This window comes from Mesocricetus auratus, unplaced genomic scaffold, assembly GCF_017639785.1.
Source record: "Mesocricetus auratus isolate SY011 unplaced genomic scaffold, BCM_Maur_2.0 Super-Scaffold_100013, whole genome shotgun sequence".
NCBI lineage: Eukaryota > Metazoa > Chordata > Mammalia > Rodentia > Cricetidae > Mesocricetus > Mesocricetus auratus.
In genome coordinates, this window is record NW_024429196.1 from 5,221,621 (window position 1) to 5,241,448 (window position 19,828).

At 46.9% G+C, this 19,828-nt stretch overlaps 1 protein-coding gene across 4 annotated transcripts in view; it reads left to right on the plus strand.

Annotated features, from left to right (window-relative positions):
• The window catches only part of Pcnx2 (pecanex 2), a 173,913-nt gene that overhangs the window by 3,599 nt on the left and 150,486 nt on the right, over positions 1-19,828 (plus strand). For all 4 annotated transcript variants that reach the window (XM_005064691.4, XM_013122036.3, XM_040755299.1 and 1 more), the window contains exons 2-7: positions 3,069-3,274; positions 4,444-4,561; positions 5,298-5,334; positions 6,661-7,941; positions 16,948-17,095; positions 17,898-18,043. In XM_005064691.4, coding sequence (XP_005064748.1) covers positions 3,069-3,274; positions 4,444-4,561; positions 5,298-5,334; positions 6,661-7,941; positions 16,948-17,095; positions 17,898-18,043 — 1,936 coding nt within the window. The remainder of the gene's footprint in view (positions 1-3,068; positions 3,275-4,443; positions 4,562-5,297; positions 5,335-6,660; positions 7,942-16,947; positions 17,096-17,897; positions 18,044-19,828) is intronic.

The following is a 19,828-nucleotide window of genomic DNA, read 5'->3' on the forward strand; positions in this document are numbered from 1 at the left end:
TAGTAGGGCGTTGCTTTTTCTGGGTCTAAGATTCATTCAAGGATCTTGCAAGGCTTCTAGGTCCTTGATTAACCTTTACTGCAGAAGGACCTCAACGCTTTTGCTTTTTGTAGTGTTTAAAGGTGTTTCGTAGAATGTTTCTTTTTCTTTTTCTTTTTTTTTTTTTTTTTGGTTTTTCGAGACAGGGTTTCTCTGTATTGTTTTGGAGGCTATTGGTCCAGCCCAGCCTCGAACTCACAGAGATCCGCCTGCCTCTGCCTCCCGAGTGCTGGGATTACGTAGAATGTTTCTTAATTTGTGTTTCTTGGTTTTCTGGGGGTTACATGTGTGACTGGGAGTTTTGGGAAGGCGATAGGTGAAAGGGCGTATCTTTGTGCAGCATACCAGGGGTCATGACATATTCTCCCACCTCCACTACCGTAAATGTTGCTGTTGACCGTGGTCAGGGTGGAGTTTGCTAGGTTTCTGCATTGTGAAGTATGTATTTCCTTTTTGGTAATGGGTGCATTGAAAACTATACAGATTTCACTGCCATCAGTTCCAAACTCTGTGGCTATGGTATCCTGTCTTACACTTTATCTCAACGGTAGTTACAAAAGGCTGACTTTGCACCTCTGTTCCTCGTCCAGCCTTTCTCGGCTGGTTTTCTTCTGCTGAAGTGAGGGTTCTCTTCCCTTTGCTTCCTAGAGCCGTGTGCTATTTGCTACCGTTGACTTCATAAAAACATTTGTGTGTCTGTATGACGTGTGCATGTGCCCATGAACGTGTAGAGACTCACTTTTGCCATGGGGGAGACGACTTCTTCGGTTGCTCTCCACCTTGGTTTTTGAGACAAGGTCTCTCTTTCTGAACCTGGAGTTCCCCCAGTTCAACTAGGCTGGGTGGCTAGTGAGTTCCAGGAATCCCCCCCCCCAGGGAGTGCGAACATATGCTGCCACACATGCTTCTTCCGTGGACACTAGGACCTACACTCCGGTCCTTGTGCTCAGGTGGCAGGCACCTTCATCCATTCCCAACAGCATTCCTTTTGAAGTTCAGCTGTAAGCAGTTATCTTCCCACGGCTCTTCTACTCTGGATAGGGACTCGGTATACAAGGAGATACAATTTGGTCACTGGGGATCCTGGGTCCCCACGGGTTGGTCTGGGAGACCCAGAAGCTCACAGATCAAGCTGTGAGATCAGCAACCTATTACTCTGGGCTTTAGCAGCCAGAACCTTGTTCTAGGCTTTCACCCCCTATGGTCCCAGGATCCCAGCAGCTCAGATCATCTTCAGCTTCTCAAAGCAGTGAGTACCTGCTAGTCTAGCAGCTCCTGAATGAGCCTCCAGCACTGGAATGCTCAGCTAACACGAGGCGAGTGCCAGCAGCTAGCATTAAAGTTCTCAGGCCTATGGTGTCTGAGATGCTCAGTTTCTCACCTCAGCCCTTCACGATCCTTTCTTCAGTCCCACTCTCCTCCTCCTTCTGCTTCCACCCCCCAGCATTATAATCACCTCCAGTTTCCCCTCATCCCTCCCCATGACAAAACAAATTATAGACCATTAGATCAAACAACAATGACTTTATACTATTTATGGCTATTGATTTGTCTTAAATATAGAAAAGAAATGTAGACCTTTTGGTCTTTGAAGGCTATTAAGAACCTTCTGGCCCTTTTATTCTCTGACATATAGATTTATCTTGCATGAGGTGTCTATGTCAGTTTTCCTCCCAAGTTTCTATCGTCTCAAAAGAAAGGGCAAATGGAATACAGGGACATGGCTCTGCAGTTAAGAAACCTGAAGAGCAAATGTGATGACGGGAATCCTCAGGACCCTCCTAGGACGTTGGGTCGGTGTGGCAGCCCACCTGTAATTCCAGCCTGAGAAAGCAGACAGGAGATCCCCAGAGCAAGCTGGCTAAGTGAGACTAGCCACGCCTGTGAGCTCTGGGTTCGATTGAGAGACCCTGCCTGGGTGAATAAGGTGGAGGAGTAATGGAGGATGATTCCCGATCTTAGCCTCAGGTCTGAATGTGCACATTCACCTGTGTTCATACATTCCCACACACATGCCAACATGCATGCCAAACACACATGCCGTCACACACATACCATAAGCACATATGAGAAACTAGGGGAAGAAAGAAGACAGAAGAAAGCTGAAACTTACTTACTCTGTTGCTCTTCTTTGTCTTGCTAACATGTTTCAAAAACAAAGATGATACCTCAGTACTTAATGACCAGGAAAGAAGGAGAGTGTCTGAACTGAGGAGGTACCCCCGGGAATCCTTGAAAAGACCTTTCACTAGGATATGCTTGCTGTGATTTGCACATGAACTGTCACCACAGGCTCACCGCTGGAGCTCCTGCTCCCCAACTGTGACACTGTTTGGGAAGGTTCTGGAGCCTCACTGGAGGAAGTGGCTCCCTGAGGGTGGGCCTTGAGATTATGCAGCCCAGTCCCACTTCCTGTTTCATCAAGAATTGAAAAGGTTTGGAGCCCCACCAGCATATGTCTGCTAGCATGGGAGCTGCCTGCTGCCATGCCCCCATCCAGCCTGGGCCCAATCCCTTTAAAGCTGTGGTCCTCAACCTTCCTAATGCTGCAACCCCTTAATACAGGTCCTCATGTTGTGGTGACCCCCCAAGCATAAATTTATTTTTGTTACTACTTCAGAACTGTAATTTTGTTACTGTTATGAATCATAATGTAAATATGTGATATGCAGATAGGCACAGTGACTCGTGGACTGGTGCATACATTATGAAGAGGTTGAATCCTGCTACTTATAGTAACATACTTAGTAATCCAAATTTCAGTGATAAAACATAACATACATAAAAATCAAAGTGTTTAGAAGAAACACTGGCCATCAAAGTCACTGATTAGGACCTGGGAAGCAAAAGAGACCAAAGATAAATAGATAATACAGCTCTTCTGCCTTGGAGATCCCAGCGGGAAAAAGTCCCCAAGCACTTGAAATCTTGCCTGACGTATGCTTAGTAAATCGTGGACTGTGCACTGAGGCTTAACACAAGGCAGAGGCCTGCGGGCATAAGTGTCCTCTCCGTCCTCTCTCCTGCAGGCTTTTCCTCCAAATGTCCTCACTGCGCTGTTCTACTGCGGCTTGGTCACCATCTTCTTTGCAATCATCAAGCTCATCAGCTACCGCCTGCACCTCATGTTTGATAAGGGAGAAGTGGTCCAGCACCGATCTCCCCGAAAGAGAAGCAAGCGAAGGCCAGAGGGAGAGGCCAGCAGTCAGCACACCGCCAGCCACAAACACCCAGGGTAACTTTGTCCAGAAGAGCACCTGCTCCCATAGGGAAGGATTTGATTAAAATGATGCTGTGTGGGGTCGGGCTGCATCTAACTCTGTAGGCACTTGCCTAGCATGCACAGTAACCTGGGTTCAAGTCTCAGCAACACAGAAAACTTGTTTAGCGATATGAGCTCGAAGGTGGGGGCAGGAGGATTGGGAGTTCAGCGTCATCTACAGATGCATAGTGAGTTCCAGGCCAACCCAGCCTTCGTGAAATTTGAGCTAAAAATAGATAGATAGATAGATAGATAGATAGATAGATAGATAGATAGATAGAGAGATAGAGAGATAGATAGATAGATGATAAATAAAAGCTGCCTTCTACCTTCTACTTATGAGTTACATATGAGGGTAAACATTCCAGGCACACATGGGTCTGGTACTTTGCTTATATTTAAAGTCAAACTTAATAAAATTAATTTTTCCAATCTGGATATTTTATGGCTACGAATATAGCTTTACGCTATGATCTAAACTTCACTTGATTTAGGCTTAACAATACAAAATATTCTACTTAAATATTTTATATTGTTATTCAAATTTACAGAGTATGCCAAAGAATCTTAAGGAGTCGTGTGCACTGATATTAAGGTCATACACTGCACAGCGAGGTTCTGAGATGGATGCTTCAAGGACACTTAAGGACACCCTGCTTGTGTCATTTCTTTATAGTTTGTTTTTGAAGGTGTGTCTGCCAGGCTGGGGAGGATGCATGAGAACCTGGGCTTGTTCGACAGAATCTGTGTAAAAACCAGTCATGGTGACATAGGCATATAATTCCGTTGTTGGGGATGCTGAAGGCGACTGATCCCTATAGCTTGCTGGCTGCTGACCTAGCCAAATCAGAGAGTTCCAGACCAATGAGAGACATTGTTTCAACAAACAAGGCAGATGGCAGCTGAGCTACACCTGATGTTGAGCTCTCTCTGGCTTCCACAAGTACACATGTGTACAAACACACACATATATGCTCAGAGAGAGGGTGGAGAGGAGGGACAGAGAGATTCTTCTAATTAAAGTTTATGTGCTATTAAGAATAGGATTTGTGTCTAAGAAATAGACCTGGGGGAACAGTTTGGGAGGCAAATGGAAGAGCCTGGCTCTCTGGTAACCCCTGCTCTTTCTCGCCCTGGGTCAGCAACAACAGGCAGATTCACAGCACAAAGAAGGAGGAACCTCGAGGGAGCCTGCCCACACCACCCCTCCGCTGCAGCTCCCAAGGGCGGAACGTGCACTCCCAGCATTCCTCACCGTTGGTTGGTGACCTCTTCCTGTAGTTTTGGTGTTCACCTCCCAGCATGGGCATCCAGCGGGGGTGGTTGCAATGGCCCCTCTGTAGTCACTGTTTTCTTGTGCTTCTCAAGCTGTTGGCTGTGGAAATGGCCCATGGTGCACTTGGGACCATCAGACTTCACCTCCTATGTGTTCCCAGAACACCAGTGGTCTCTCCTGCTGTCTTCCCTGTTGGAGAGCCACGGTGCAAAACTCCTCTCTCCTTATTTCTCCTTCAGTCATCAGATTGTTAGCACACACACACACACATACACACACACACACACACACACACACACACACACACACTGCTTGTCACAAATTCCATCTGCTTCCTCACTGCTTTCTGCATTAGACCTTGCTTCTTGGAATACCGACAGGCCACTGCTCCTGCGGGGTGGCGTTATGGCTCTCCATTCATGACAGCTATGCCTTACTCCTTGTGGTGTTGGCTTCTCCTCCACTGGCATCCGCCCCCTTTCTGTCACAGTGCCGTCATCTTGGGAGGGTGTCTACACTTAGACGTGTTTCAGAACCCACCTCTTTTGTCCACTTTATTAGCACTTAAGAAGCACAGATGCTGAAGAGTCCTGTCCCTGTGTCCCAGTTAGACACACTGAGTGGCTGCTGGAGGGAGAAGGGTGATGGCCAGCTGTGTGGGACATGTGGCATGCGCAGTGAGCTGACCCCTACACTGACGCTTCTTTTCTGTCTCTGCAGGAGTTGCCAGTACAGGAAACAGTAGAAGACCTCAAAGGTAGAGTGTTGTCGCTGTGTGATATTTAATCACAGCTACATCCTCGGGGAAATGATTCTTTTAAAGGAGATTTATTCCTAATCACGTGTGTATGTGTGTATCTCTGTGTGTGCACACAAGTTCACACAGATGAGTGCAGGTGTCCACAGAGGCAGAGGAGGGTGCCTGACCCCCTGGAGCTGGAATTGCATGCAGTTGTGAGCTGCCTGATGTGGGTGCTGGGAACGGAACTGGGCCCCTTCACAAGAGTTTTAAGTGCTCTTAACTGTGAGCCGCCTGCCTCTCCAGCTGCGAGGTGAAGGTGTTAAAGGCCAGAACTGTGAGTCTTTCTGGGAGGGGCCTGCTCCCATGGGACATGTGACCACACTGAAGGCTTTTTGAAGATCACAGTGAGGACAGAGTGTCGCTGACCTGGAGCAGGTGGAGGCCAGGGTAATATTCACAATGTTATATGGAGCACATGGTGATCCCCACAGACTGGACCACTGTTGCTCCCCTTGGTTTTGCGTTATATCTCCAGGGATCACATTATCAGATGTTCTGCATAGCAGACATTTACATTACAATTCATAGCAGATGCAAAATGACAGTAATGAAGAAATAAATAATGTTATGGTTGAAGGTCACCCCAGCGTGAGGAATTGTATTAAAGGACCCCAGAGTTAGGAAGGTTGAGAACCGCTGGTCTACAGGGACATGTAGCTGGCTCAGGATGAAAAGGTAATGGAAGGCAGAGTCAAGCCCTTTCTAACCACAAGTCCCGAGCACGTGATGTAGGCCACACTGCTCTGCCTCTTGAGGCCTCAGCACAGCAAAAATGAAGGTGTGAGCCCCTGTGGTAGTGCAGACCTCACAGGAGCCACAGCAGGAAGGGCATTCTTAGAAAATGAGCACGCAGGGCTAGGATGACTCATAGGTAAAGGGCTTGCCTTGTAAGCACGAGGACCCTAGTCAGATCCCTAGAGTCCACATAAAAATGTTGGGTGTGGTTACATACCAGCACTTAGGAGATGGAGACAGGGGAATCCCTGAGGCTCACTAGCCAGCCAGCCTAGCCCAGTGGGTAAGTTTCAGACCAGTGAGAGACCTGGACTCAAAGAACAAGATGGATAGTGTCTGAAAGGATGGTAGCTGAGGTTGACCTTGGGCCTCCACATACAGGCACACGTGCACACACTAGCGTGTACACACACACACACACACACACACACACACACACACACTCCCCTGAGAGTTTGCTGCTGGTTTTGGTTTTAATGTCTCACTTGGAGGCATTACACGTCATTGAAGATATTATCTCAAGTCACCCCTAGTCATTCATTTCAGGTGTTGTTCTGTCAGAGGATCAACCTGAGGCAGTGGTATCATCTACCTCACCTGGCATCAAGTCGGAAAGCCTACCTGCTTCTCAGGGGCATACACCGGAACCCACTCCCAGACCAGCAGGACCAGTGAAGCCAATAGCCACAGAGATCCTCACAAGAAGAAAGGGGAAAGAGCCAGGAGCCACTGGCCAGCGCCCAGCCCGCCACAGGTCTGAGAGTGGCCTGGTGAACACTGAAGCCTTGAAGAAGTTGCCACACCTGTCGTTGTCCCAGTATGACTTACTAGAAACTGACATCTCCTTCCAGCCATGGGGCAGTGAGCACTCCGCTCTGATTCCACAGACCACCAATTGTCCCCAGGGCCCCACCAGGACACAATCACAGAGCAGATCACCCCAAGACAGCCCGAGCAGCAGCTGCTGTCAGTGCAACACAGTCCTGGCCAAACCCACGGAGGAGGAGGAGCTGACCCGAACATCTGATCCGGTGGAACTGCCCTTGAACCAGGAAGTGGTTGACTCTGATGGCGAGGTTGCAGTAACCCTCATTGATACCTCCCAGCCTGGAGAACCGCTGAGTCTGCATGAGCCCATTAAGATAGTTATCACGATGAGCAGCACCCCAAACTCCATGAGTGACCTGGAGAGTTCCCTGCAGCTGAAGGTAACCAGCTCTGACGAAACCAATGTCAGGCCCGATACAGAGCCTTCTGGTACAGGAGTGGAGGGTCCTGCAGACGCTGAGCAGGTCAGAGTTCCTTTAATCACCCTTGAGTTAACTGAGGATGGAGGAGGGAGAGACATCTCTTGTCCTGCAAGAAATGGCGGAGAAAGGGCCCCAGAGAGAATGGCAAGGATGCCATCTGATCTTTGTTCCGCCTGTGGCTCTGGGGACCAGGAGTGTAGTACCAAGGATGGCAGTCCCACCCCAAGTTTTGCCAGGGAACCAGGCCCCTCACCCACACCACTCTCACCCAGGGTGGAAGACCAGGCTAACCTTGACCCAGCATCTTGTAAGAGCAGCCATGAGAAAAGGCACGCCCGTGTGCTCAGTGTGGACAGTGGGACTGATGTCTTCTTGAGCCGGAGTACCAAGGAGGTGGTCAGTGACAGCGAGAAACCCATCCCAACATCCAAATCAGACCTGGAAGCCAAGGAAGGACAGATTCCAAATGAGTCCAACTTCCTAGAGTTTGTCTCCCTGTTGGAATCCATCAATACATCCAAAGTGGTGGCCCCCGACTCAGCAGCTGAGCAGAAAGAAGCAAATCAGGGTCCTGAAGGTGAGACTCCACCCACTTCTCCCTGATGACATCACAGCAGGGATATCAATCTGTCCTTTGACTGAGTTATCCAATCTAGGGCATCAGCATTCAGGGGATGCTTTGTTGCTTGGGTTGTGTGTGTGTGTGTGTGTGTGTGTGTGTGTGTGTGTGTGTGTACATTTGCGCATTTGTATGCTCACACACTCGTGTGGGTGCACATGTCAGTGAATGTGTGTATAGCACATGTACAGGGGTCCGAGGACATCCCTCAAATGCCTTCCATCTTTCATTTCAGACAGGGTCTCTCATTGTTCTGGTCCTCACTACATAGGCCAGGCTAGCTATCCTATGATCTTCCAGAGATCTACCTGTCCCCACCCTGTCTTGCAGCACCGGGGGTTTTTATACCACTGCACCCAGCCTTTTTTTTGTAGGTTCTGTAAATCTGAACTTAGATCCTTGTGCTTCTGAGGCAACTATATATTGCATATTTCTGCTACCCAAACTGATTACATGTGCTGATCCTAAGCTGTGAAGGGCACCCCTCATCCACAATGCTTGGGAACTGCCATGTTTCAGATTTGGGGTGTCAGTTTTAGAATATTCAGCTACACACAATGAGATATTTTTCAGGTAATTCCTAACATACTCATGTGTATGTTCACATTCATTTATGTCCTGGCTGTACCCCATACACAGCCATGGATGGCCGCTTGCTGCTGAGTTCTGACTGTGCCTTGTCACATGAGGTGAGGTCTAAATTTCCTCTTGCAATGTCATGTTGCTGCTCAGAAAGTTCTGGATCTTGGAGAATTTCCCAATTCTGATTTTCGGGGTGAGGAGTCTCCATAGGAAACTTACGGCTTTATGAGGAGTTTCCAGCTTCTCTAGAAGCCCAAGTTGTTTTTTTCCAGGGAAAGAAGCAATTGTTTTCCTACAGTGCCAACAACTGGAAAATAGATGTCTCCTCCAGTATAGGCCACATGCCTTCTTGGAATGTTCGGCACAAAGCAGGTTTCTGTTGAGGACCCTACATTGGGCACTGAGGATGACTCAGTTGGTTAAATGTTTGCATGTGAGCATGACAGCCTGAGTTTGAGCCCCTATATTCCATGGAGGAAAGAAACTTAGACATGGCAGTGAGTATCTGTAATCCCAGCCAAACTGGCAAGCTCTCTAGATTCAGCGAAAGACTTTGATTCAAACACGATGGTAAGAACAGTCCAGGAAGACACCTGATATTTACCTTTGACTCTGTGTGCACCTGCACATACTCCTGTGCAGGTGTACACACAGGTGTGTGCACACACACCTTTACTTTTCCTACAAAATGTGGATGCTCCTAGTACTTCCAAGTTGCACACATCATAACAAATCCTTCTGTGGTTCTTGATTCACGCCAAGCATGGTCTCTTTGTTTATACTGGCTAGAATGGCTACATCCTACCTCACCTGGGAAGGTAGGTACACACTCACTCTTCTTTTGCCTAACATTGTCGTCAGTTATCGGTACCAGGACCTCTGTAAAGTATGCAGAATCCGAGTATGGATTAAACTTGCAGCTTATTCTCCGTACAACATGGTGTTTTGGATGCAATGGTTTTTCCTTCTTTAAAGTCAAGGCTCAAAGCATTGTCATTACTTTTCTGGAGTTACCTGGTCAGTACAAGAGGTGCTTGTCTGAAGCTGATGGTGGCAGCCTGCTCCAGGGGCCCTGCTATCGCCATCAAACCATATTTCTTAGAGGGGTTTGTTTGCAAGGGAAGTGGTTTCCTCCTTAATAAAAATGAGGCCACTAGACGAGAGTTATTCTGTTGTTTAGCTTTAAAGTCCCATGATACTGTGGTGTTGTCGTTATTCTGTATGTGTCTAAGCCAAGTGTGTGCACAAGGCTGCTGACTGACAGGTCAGTGTCTGCATAGCTGCCGGCCATTCTCTGCTCTCTGGACAGTTCCACACAGGCAGCACTGAGCAACTTCCTCCAATCCAGTTAAATTCGAAACAAACAGACAAATAAAATGGTAACAAAAGGTAAAGATATTTTGGAGATAAGGCATTTTTACATTTTATTTATTTATTGCGGGGGCCAGGTTACACATGATACATGTCATGGCATTTGTGTGATGGCCAGAGGACAAAACTTTGAGCTCTTGTGAGTCCCAGGGGTCAAACTCATGTCCTCAGACTTGATGGAGAGTGCCTTTACCCAGTGGACCACCTCATTGGTCACACATAGCATGTGTTAGCCTAGAACTCCCAGTGTTACCAAGGATGGCTTTTGAACTTAAGGCTCCCCCTCCTCCATGTCCGAAGTTCTGGGATTTCAGGTGTGCACCACCACACATGGTTCATATAGCACAGAGGTCAAACCCAGGACATTGTGCATGCTGGACAAGCTCTCCACCAACTGAGTTACATCTGCACCCCCACCTCTTTTCAGTGTTTTTTTTTTTTTTTTGAGACAGGGTTGCATGTAGCTCATGCTAGCCTCAAACTAGATATGTAGCTGAAGATAATTTAGAATCCTGATCCTCCTGCCTCTTCCTTTTCTAGTTCTGAGATTATGTATGTCTGTTTCTGTGTTTCCTTAGGTCACCTGTTTGGTTTGTCTTCTTCAGAGTCTATATTTCTTAAATTTCTCTCCAGCCGAGCTCAGTCAGAGCAGAATCACATTGCAAACTGCCCTGCTTTCTGTTGCTGTGATAAAACACTCCAGCCAAGAGGTGCTTATGGGAGATAGGGCTTATCTGGCTTGCATACAGTTCCAGGTCACAGTCCATCAGTGTGGGGAAGTCAAGGCAGGAGCACAAGCAGCCAGCTATGTCACTTCCACAGCCAAAAGCAGAGAGACAGCATGCTCATCCTTGGTTGCATACATGCTTGGTTCCTAGATTTCTTTTCTCTTACAATTTGGAGACCCAGACCCTGAAGTGGTACCACCCACACTCTGAGTGGATCTTCCTACCAGTTAAAGCAATCAAGATGGTCTCCAAAAGATGTGTGGCAGGCCAATGTGATGCAAAAAAAATCCCTTATTATGGCTCTCTTCCTGAATGATTATAGGCTGTAGCAAGTGAACATTTAAAACTTAGCATCAATGAACTATAGCCAGTCTGCGGGGAGGTGGGCCCCAGCAGGCTGGGTTAGTTATTTCTCATTGCTGTGACACGATAGCAGGTGATAAGCAACTTAAGGGAGGAAGAGTTTATGTTGACTCAGTTTAATGGAGTGTAGTTGACCATGGAGGGGACAGCATGGTGGCAGGTGGCTCCATGTCAGGAGTGTGCAGTTGGGACATTGGGGAGCAGTGATCGGGACAAGAGCAGAGAGTAATCAGAAAGTGGGGCCTAGCTGTGAATCCTTAAGGTCCTCCACCAGTAACTGTTTCCTCTAGTGACACCCCATCTCCCAATGATTCCTTCCTGTCTTAGTTACTTTTTTCTATTGCTGGGAAGAGAAGCCATGACCAAGGAAACTTATAGAAGAATGAGTTCACAATTTCAGAGGGATGAGTCCATGACCATCACGGTGGGGAGCTTGGTAGCAGGCAGGTAGGCATGGCATTGGAGCAGTAGCTGAGAGCTCACATTTCCACCCACGAACATGAGGGGGGGATGGAGGGAGGGAGGGAGGGAGGAAAAAAAGAGGGAGGGAGGGAGGGAGAGAGAGAGAGAGAAAAAAAAAGAACTAAGAATGATGTGGGCTTTTGAAACCTCAAAGTCCAAATGACACCCTCCTACAAAGCCACACCTTCTAATCCTTCCCAAACAGTTCTGCTAACTGGGGACCAAGTATTTAAATATATGAGCCCATGGGGGGACAGTCTCATTCAAACCATACTTCCCAAGCAATACTGGGAAGTACTAACTGAATACCAGATGTTCAAACATATGAGCTTGCAAGGGGCATTTCACATTCAAACCACAGCATGGGTGTTCTGTGGGAGGACCAGGGTTGGCTGGTGAGATTGTGATAGTCCCAAAGGGGGAAGTATCAGTGGCTCCATGCTGACACCTACAGAGACCATTACTTAGGTGAAGCTGTGATTCTTGACTCTACCATAGAAAGGAATTTCAGGATGAGCCAGCATGTGACAGAGTTGGGATTTGTTAAGAGAAAAAGTTTAAACTAGATACAAACGTTGTAGTTAAAGAGAGGTGTTTAGGAAAAGACAACTACACACCCGAGAGAGTGTGGGAGACTTTTCAAGAGAGTCACACTTAAGTGTCTTTGCAGTAGTTGTAGATAGTGATTTTGGTGGCTTCTAGGGTCATATCGCAAAGGGTTGCTGAGGAATATTAATGAGATGCTCAGGTGGTCCCCAGTGTTTACATGGATCTACAGCTGATACAGTAAACCCTGGGCCTCAGGAAAAGATAAGATCTGTGAGGACCAATCTTACCAACCTGACATATCTAGGAAGAGACAACCTCATTTGGAGAATTGCTTCCACTGGACATGGGGACATGTGGACCTGTCTGTGGGGCCGTTGCTTGATTGCTAGTTGATGGAGGAGTGCCCAGCCCACTGTGGATATGTATCCCCAGGCAGGTGGTCTGGAGTGTATAAGATAGGTAGCTTGGTACGAGAGGGGAAGCAAGCCAGGAAGCCGTGTTCCTCTGTGGTCCCTGCCTTGGCTTCCCCCAATTATGGGCTATTCCTTGTGTGCTAAAATAAACCCCTTCCTCCTCAAGTTGCTTTTTGGTCAGAGTGTTTTATGACATCAACAGAGTAGCAAACTATGACAGATATCTTCACTCTCATACAGAGTACAAACAAAAGTTTATACTCTTGTTTGTAAGAGTCTCAGAAAACTCAGTGTCACATCTGGAGAGCAGTTAAGGCCATCTACAGACCTTAAGCAAGGAGTTCTTGCTATTTTAACATTCTTATTCAAAATATCTCCATTGAAAAAAGCATCATCTGATTGTTGGCAACTTTGACAGCAATTGTTAATGATGCTGGGATCCTGTCAGATGGGGCGAGGATTCAGCCAGATTCCAGGAAGCCTTCCTCCCTTCCCTCTGTCCCTGTGATTCCTCTGTCTTCCTGATTCAAGAGTGGGACTAGACTGTGTGTCTCCTTCAGAAAAGAAGCTAACAGCCCAACAACTGGCACCAGAGAGGCTTCAGTGGTATTCAGGCAGGTGTCAGAGAGAATAGCTGTGTGCTACTCTCTCTCTCTCTCTCTCTCTCTCTCTCTCTCTCTCTCTCTCTCTGTCTCTCTGTCTGTCTCTCTGTCTGTCTCTCTGTCTGTCTCTCTGTCTGTCTGTCTGTCTGTCTCTCTCTCTCTCTCTCTCTCTCTCTCTCTCTCTCTCTCTCTCTCTCTCTGAGGAATAACTGGTTACTGTAATTTGAATAACCAGTTCTAGAATGGGCCTGTGAAATGACATTGGAGGTATTTGGCATCTCTTCTAGTCATAGTTCTGATTGATAGGAGGATGCAGCTTGCCCTTGGATCTGACTGGAGTGAGGGTGGAGCTCCTAACTCCCCTTAGGATGCTCTCCATCAGCTGAGCTATGGGAGGAAGGGCAGCAAATGGTCCTCAGCCCTCTCACATCATCCTTCAACTCAAGGTTGTGGGAAACCATGCACCACCCAAAGTCTAAAACTGAGTGTGGTGGTGCACACCCATCATTCTGGTTCTGCAGAGGCTGAGACAGGAAGATTGAGGTCAGTGGAGAAAGTCTGTCTGAAAACCCAAACCAAAAGAAACAACTATGAGCTGGTTTGGCAGCAACTTAAAGCCAGGAGGGCTGTACACAGCTCCTGGTGATGGTGAGGATTGGGGGTTTCTTGTCTGCCCTGGAATCTGTCTGCTAGAGAAGTTGGACATGGACTGTTTTGTACAGTTGGTTAGGGCTGGTTTGGCTTTATTTGCTTGGAAATACTGAAAATGGGGACAGATGCAGGAAGCTCTATTACTTAGAGGTCCTGCCCATGTGGAATTTAATGTCACAGAGCATGGATGGATTCCTGGACTGTTTGCTAGTGGTGACCTGATGTCTGCCATGCTTGATTCTCCCATGGTAACCCTGGTCCTGGGCTGGGGCTGAAGGTAATGCGTGGGTTTCTGACCGCTTCGGCTGTGGATTGGAGATCCCTGTATATATTAACTAGTCATCATTCTTTTGTTTGTTCAGTCTCTTAACTTTTAGAAATTTCTACAAAACTGTAACCTAAATGTGCTACACACACAAAGATTTTATTGATGGAAGAATTATCTGTGACATAGGTGTGTGATTTTCCTCAGGGAGATGTAAACCAGTACTCCAGACAGGGCATCTGGGACAGACCAAAGAAACTTTTCACCCCAGGCAAGATTAGTGACCCAATGAGTTTATTGCTGTTGCACGAGCTATTCAAAAGCAGCTGCATTACCACACAGCCCCCCCACCATCATTGATGCCTCACTAAACCTTCATCTCTGGGTTTCCTTGCAGGCCATATGACGGGTCAGAGTCTCCTCCAGGAGACTGACAATTGAAAAATGCGACCCAAACCCTAATTTTGCTTGTAATCTCAGGGAGTTTTGGGAAGCTTGTACATGTCCTCTAGTTGTGAGCTTCCCTTGTGGACAAAGTGTTTCCATTCTGAAGAAATATCTACACCTCAGGAAAGTGAAACAGTTTAAGTTTGCAAGGATCTTGTTAACATGCTACACTTTATCTACAGATGTAACTGTTTTAGGGTGACTTGGAAGATTACCTGATGACATTTGAGAACATTAATCTTTAAAGTAAATATGATAGTTAAAGAAGGGTATGTGGTGGTTTGAATGAAAACAGCCCCCATAGGTCCATAAGGAGTGGCACCATTAGGAGGTGTGGCCTTATGGGAGTAGGTGTGGTCATGTTGCAGAGAGTGTGTTACTGGGGATAGACTTTGAGTTTTCAGAAGCTCAGGTCAGGCCCAGTGTCACTTTCCCTTCTGCCTGCTGGTCTGGACATAAAACTCTCAGCTCCTTCTCCAGCACCATGTCTGCATGCATGCTGCCATGCTTCCTGCCATGATGTTAATGGACTAAACCTCTGAACTGTAAGCCAGTTCCAATTAAATGCTTTCCTTTATAAAAGTTGCTGTTGTCATGGTGTCTTTTCACAGCATTAGAAACCCTAACTAAGAGAGGGTATCTTTAGTATTGGTTCATTTTATGAAAGATGTTTCCTGTCTAAGAAAATAAAAACTCCAATGAGCTCTGTTGTAAGAGCAAACACCTGGATTAGGGGGACCTGAAGAGGTGGCCCATATGCTGACCCGAGGAGCTTCTTCGCATGCCCCTCTTCTGAGATGGGTCCTGGCATGGCTATTTGTTCTGCTTTCATGCTTTTCTTGACAGCTGTGAGTACTGCCTGCCTAACAGACTGTCAAATGAAATCCAAATCTCTGTGTGTGTGTGTGTGTGTGTGAGAGAGAGAGGGGGGGGGGAGAGGGAGAGAGAGAGAGAGAGAGAGAGAGAGAGAGAGAGAGAGACTTGTCACTGATATTCTGGGAATGCTTAGTGTCAGGGCCATTCAGAAGCCAGCAATTTCCTCCAGTGACTGAGAAGCCCAGGGAGGGATGGCTGTGGTCATGTGGTTGACATCCTCAGACATATCACTCCAACTTCAGTCCAATGGCGTATCTTTTCTGTGTGTGTAGGGTGTGTGTGTGTGTGTGTGTGCACACGTGCACATATGTGTTTACATATATGTATACATGTGCATGCATGCATGTGGAGGTGAGGGTTAGATGTCAGGTGTCTTTCTCCATTGCTTTCCACCTTGTTTTCTGAGGCAGGATCACTCGTTGAACCTGGAGCTCAATGGTTCAGCTAGGCCGGCAATCTTCAGGGACCTGCCTGTCTCCATCTCCCAGCACTGATGCTGCAGATGTGTGCCACTGTGCTTGGCTAGTCTGATGGGTTCTGGAGTCAAACTGAGGTCCTCATGCTGGCACAGAAAGCATCTTATCCACTGAGCCATCTTCCTTGTCCCTCAACAATGTGTCTTGAAAGGTCTTATAGATTCAGACCTTTTGTCCCTGTTTTCAGGTCCAGGCTGAGACCCTTCAGGGTTGACAGATTTGAGCCCTGTCTGTGTCCACACATAATCCAGGTGCATTCTTCACTTCTCATCATAGCATAAGACAAGACCCTTAGTCTGGACTGCTGTCTAGATAAGATTTTAAGCAACCCCTCCCCTCCCGTCCGTACTTGCCAACATCTGAACAGTTTTGCACCTTCAGGTAGTCCCAGCAAATGGTGAGTGTGGGTCATGCTGTGCCTTCTTCCATGACACTAACATGGCTGTTAGTTCCAAGTCAGTAGCAATCAACTTATGTCTGCCTTTAGCTAGATTGGCCTGTAGAGAGCAAGTGACTAGAAAGACGGTGAGGTTTTCAAATGGTCAGTGGGATCAGAAACAGATTGTCTACTGTAGTCTTCTGTTTTTAAATCCAAGGCTGAGCATTTGTGTGTTAGGACTCTTTCATGTATGTGTATGGGGATTCCAACAGGGTAGTGGATATCACTGAGTCTCTAAATCCCTTGGCAGAGTAGATGGTGACTGAGGATGTCTGAACAACTTGTCTCAAATGTATGTAGGTGTTCATGTTTCAAATATATTTGTAGACTTTCATACTTAGTGAAAGGAAGAGCTATCTAGAAACCTGTCTTTCCTCCCTTCCTCTCTTCCTCCCCTTCTCTCTCTGTCATTTATGCAGAATCTTACTATGGAGTCCAGGCTAGCCTCTAACTCCTTGGGATCCTCCTGAATGCTAAGATTATAGGTATACACCATCATACCCAGACTGTTTGAAGCTTTGTTATTTGCTTGATTTTGAGGCCAGGTCTCACTCTGTAGCCCAAGCTGAGGTGGAACTCATAGCTATTCTCCTGCCTCAGTTCCCCAAGTGCTGGTGTTATTGGCCTAACTACCAGGCCGGAGTCTTCATTCTTTTCATATTTCAGGGCTGTTAGTTTATTCCCTGAACACTAAGGTAGTTTTCCTGTTTCCTGTTAACATGGAAAGCTGTATCTTTCAGATCATGCTGACCCAGGGACCAAGGAGGAAACAGTGGAAAGTGAAAAACCCAGTGGGCATGATCCGAAGCCAGGAAAACCAGACTTGCCAAGCCAAGACCATGCAATCGCCAGCCCGGTGTTCACACAGCCTGCCAAGACCACAGCACTGTAAGAGAACGACCTGGTCACTTAAGGCTGCTCTGAGTGTGAAGTGACCTCTGCCACCAGATGCTCCTTGTAATAGTTTAGGGAGGGTAAACAATTCCTGTGTGTGTGTGTGTGTCTGTCTGTCTGTCTGTTTGTCTGTCTGAGATGTTGAACATCTCACTAGCTCTCCATCTCTGATTGAACCTAGAGCTTACCAGTTTGTCTACATTGGCTAACCAGGCAGCCTAGGAGAATCCTCCTGTCTCCTCCCTAGCCACGGGATTATTGGGAAGTGTCTTAATGCTTGGCTTTTGTTCACTTGGGTTCTGAGGATCAGAACCTGAGTCATCTCCCAACCCCTCGCCATCTGTCTTAGTTAGAGTTGCTATTGCTGTGATGAAACACCATGTCCAAAAGCCACTTGGGGAGGAAAGGGTTTATTTCACTTACAGCTCCATATAACAGTTCACCACCAAAAGTATTGAGGGCAGGAACTCAAGCCGGGCAGAAACCTGGAGGCAGGAACTGATGCAGAGGCCATGGAGGAACGCTGCTTACTGGCTTGATCCCCATGACTTGTCCAATTATAGAGCTTTCTTATAGAGCCCAGGACTGCTGGCCCAAGGGTGGGCTGCTCACAATGAACTAGGTCCTCCCCCATCAATCACTAATTAAGAAATTGCCCAACAGGTTTGCTGATAGCCCAATCTTATGGAGGCATTTTCTCAATTGAGGTTTCCTTCTCTCTGATGACTCTTAACTTGTGTCAAGTTGACATAAAGCTAGCCAGCACACCATCCTTGAAACTTCCGTGTGTGTTAAGTTTCCAGGGCAGTCGGCAAAGGCAGATCATCTACAGAGTGACTTCCCAACAGGACAGCTCGGTGCTGCAGGTCATCAGTGGGCCGGAGACATCTGTGCAGGAGGAAATGTCTCTGGGTGCCATGCACGTTTTCATCGATGAGCATGGTGAGTCTTAAAGATCTCCTAGGGAGCAAGAGGCAAGACAGCCATGGCTTCCTTGGGAGCTCTGCTGGGTCCATAGTCTAAGTGTAAGTTAGATACTACAGCAGTCAGACAGTCCTGGGATTGCCTCAGAGTATTCTTGAAGATGCTCTCTCCTCTCTGCCTTGCCATGTGCTATGCTTAGTATACCTGAGTATGCTACTTACCCTTGATGTCTTATTTCCAATGAGAAGTTTTCAGGCAAACCTCAGAGTTAACCAGGTACATCTGATTTTTGCTCTTTTAAAACATTTTATTTTATTTTTAAATTTATTTTTCTGACACAAGGCTTTATGTAGCTTGGGCTAGCTTCAAATAACTACATAGCTCAGACTGACCTTGAACTTCTGGCACTCCAGCCCTTAGCTCCTGAGTGCTGGGATGTCAGGTGTGTGCTTGGTTTATGTGGTCCTAGGATGGGAACCAGAGCTCCGGGCAAGCACTCTACCCGCTGAGCACATCCCTGGGCCCTGCAATTTTTTCTCTAAACACCCAATCCTTTACTTTCATCTGCACTATTACAGTAATTATTTCTTGTCTTCTAATAATTTGCTAATTATGTTTCCCTCCTCAAGTGAAGACTTCATCAGGGCACGTGCACAGTGCCCGGTAAATATTTATTAGATATTTGCTAAACATCTGATCCTCATAGCTTTTCCTGGCAACTTCATATAAAAATAAAGTAGTTACATGAGGAATCATCAATGAATTTATTTGGCTCAGAGTTCAAAGACAAGGGACATTGGCTCTGATTGTTCTGGGCTAGGTCTTGCCTAGCATAGCATCCTTTTTCATTTTTTAAGTTATTTTTTAATCAGTGTACAAAGTAGCAGGTTTCTTTATAGGGTTTCCATGCTGGTTTAGTTTTGGTCATGTCTCCCTGACTCCTAGCCCCCATCCTTGCATGAACCCTTCCATGGCATATTGGTCTTTCTCTTTGAAATCACATATATCCTACTTCCCCCTCACCCTTCCACTGATGCCTCTGTTTATTCCTGCCCGGTCCCCTTCTTGTTTCTTGGTCTCTATATACACTCACGCCAACATAAACACAAATATACACAATTGGAAATGAGAAGATAGGGCCCGCCTGTGAGAAAGCATGTGCTGTTTGTCTGTATGGCTCCAGTCTATTGTCAGTTACTAAGTACTCAGGATACTGACATCTGTGGCCTTATCTAGCTCATTATCCTCTCTCTCTCTCTCTCTCTCTCTCTCTCTCTCTCTCTCTCTCTCTCTCTCTCTCTCTCTCTCTCTCTCACACACACACACACACACACACACACACTTTTATCTAAGCCTCCAGAAGATGGAGGTCAGACTTTGGTTTTGTTTGGCACTTTGGAGCTGAGGGTTCACTTGGCAAGTGTGTCTCCACCAGGAAGTTAACAGCATTTCCTGGGACTATAGAGGAAGGCGCTCCTTGGGATCAGATTTCATTAGGGCAGGAGCTGATTTTCACCCCAATACCCAGGACCCTCCAGCCAAACTACCTTAACTCTGCAAATGGATCCCACCCGATCTTCTCCTTTTTACCAGGCTGACATGAAGTCAGCAGCCACGCTTGCTTGCCTTCCCTGAGGCAGCCTGGACTCTGGTCTCCATCTGAGTCTCTTTTTTTACATGGTACCCATGTGCCTGCACACAGCCTTCCTCCAGTCCTGCTGGAACATGAAGTAAAGGACTGGGGATGTATCTGCCTGTAGGGTATGAGAAGTCCTGGGGTAGATTCCCAGCACCACTTAATAA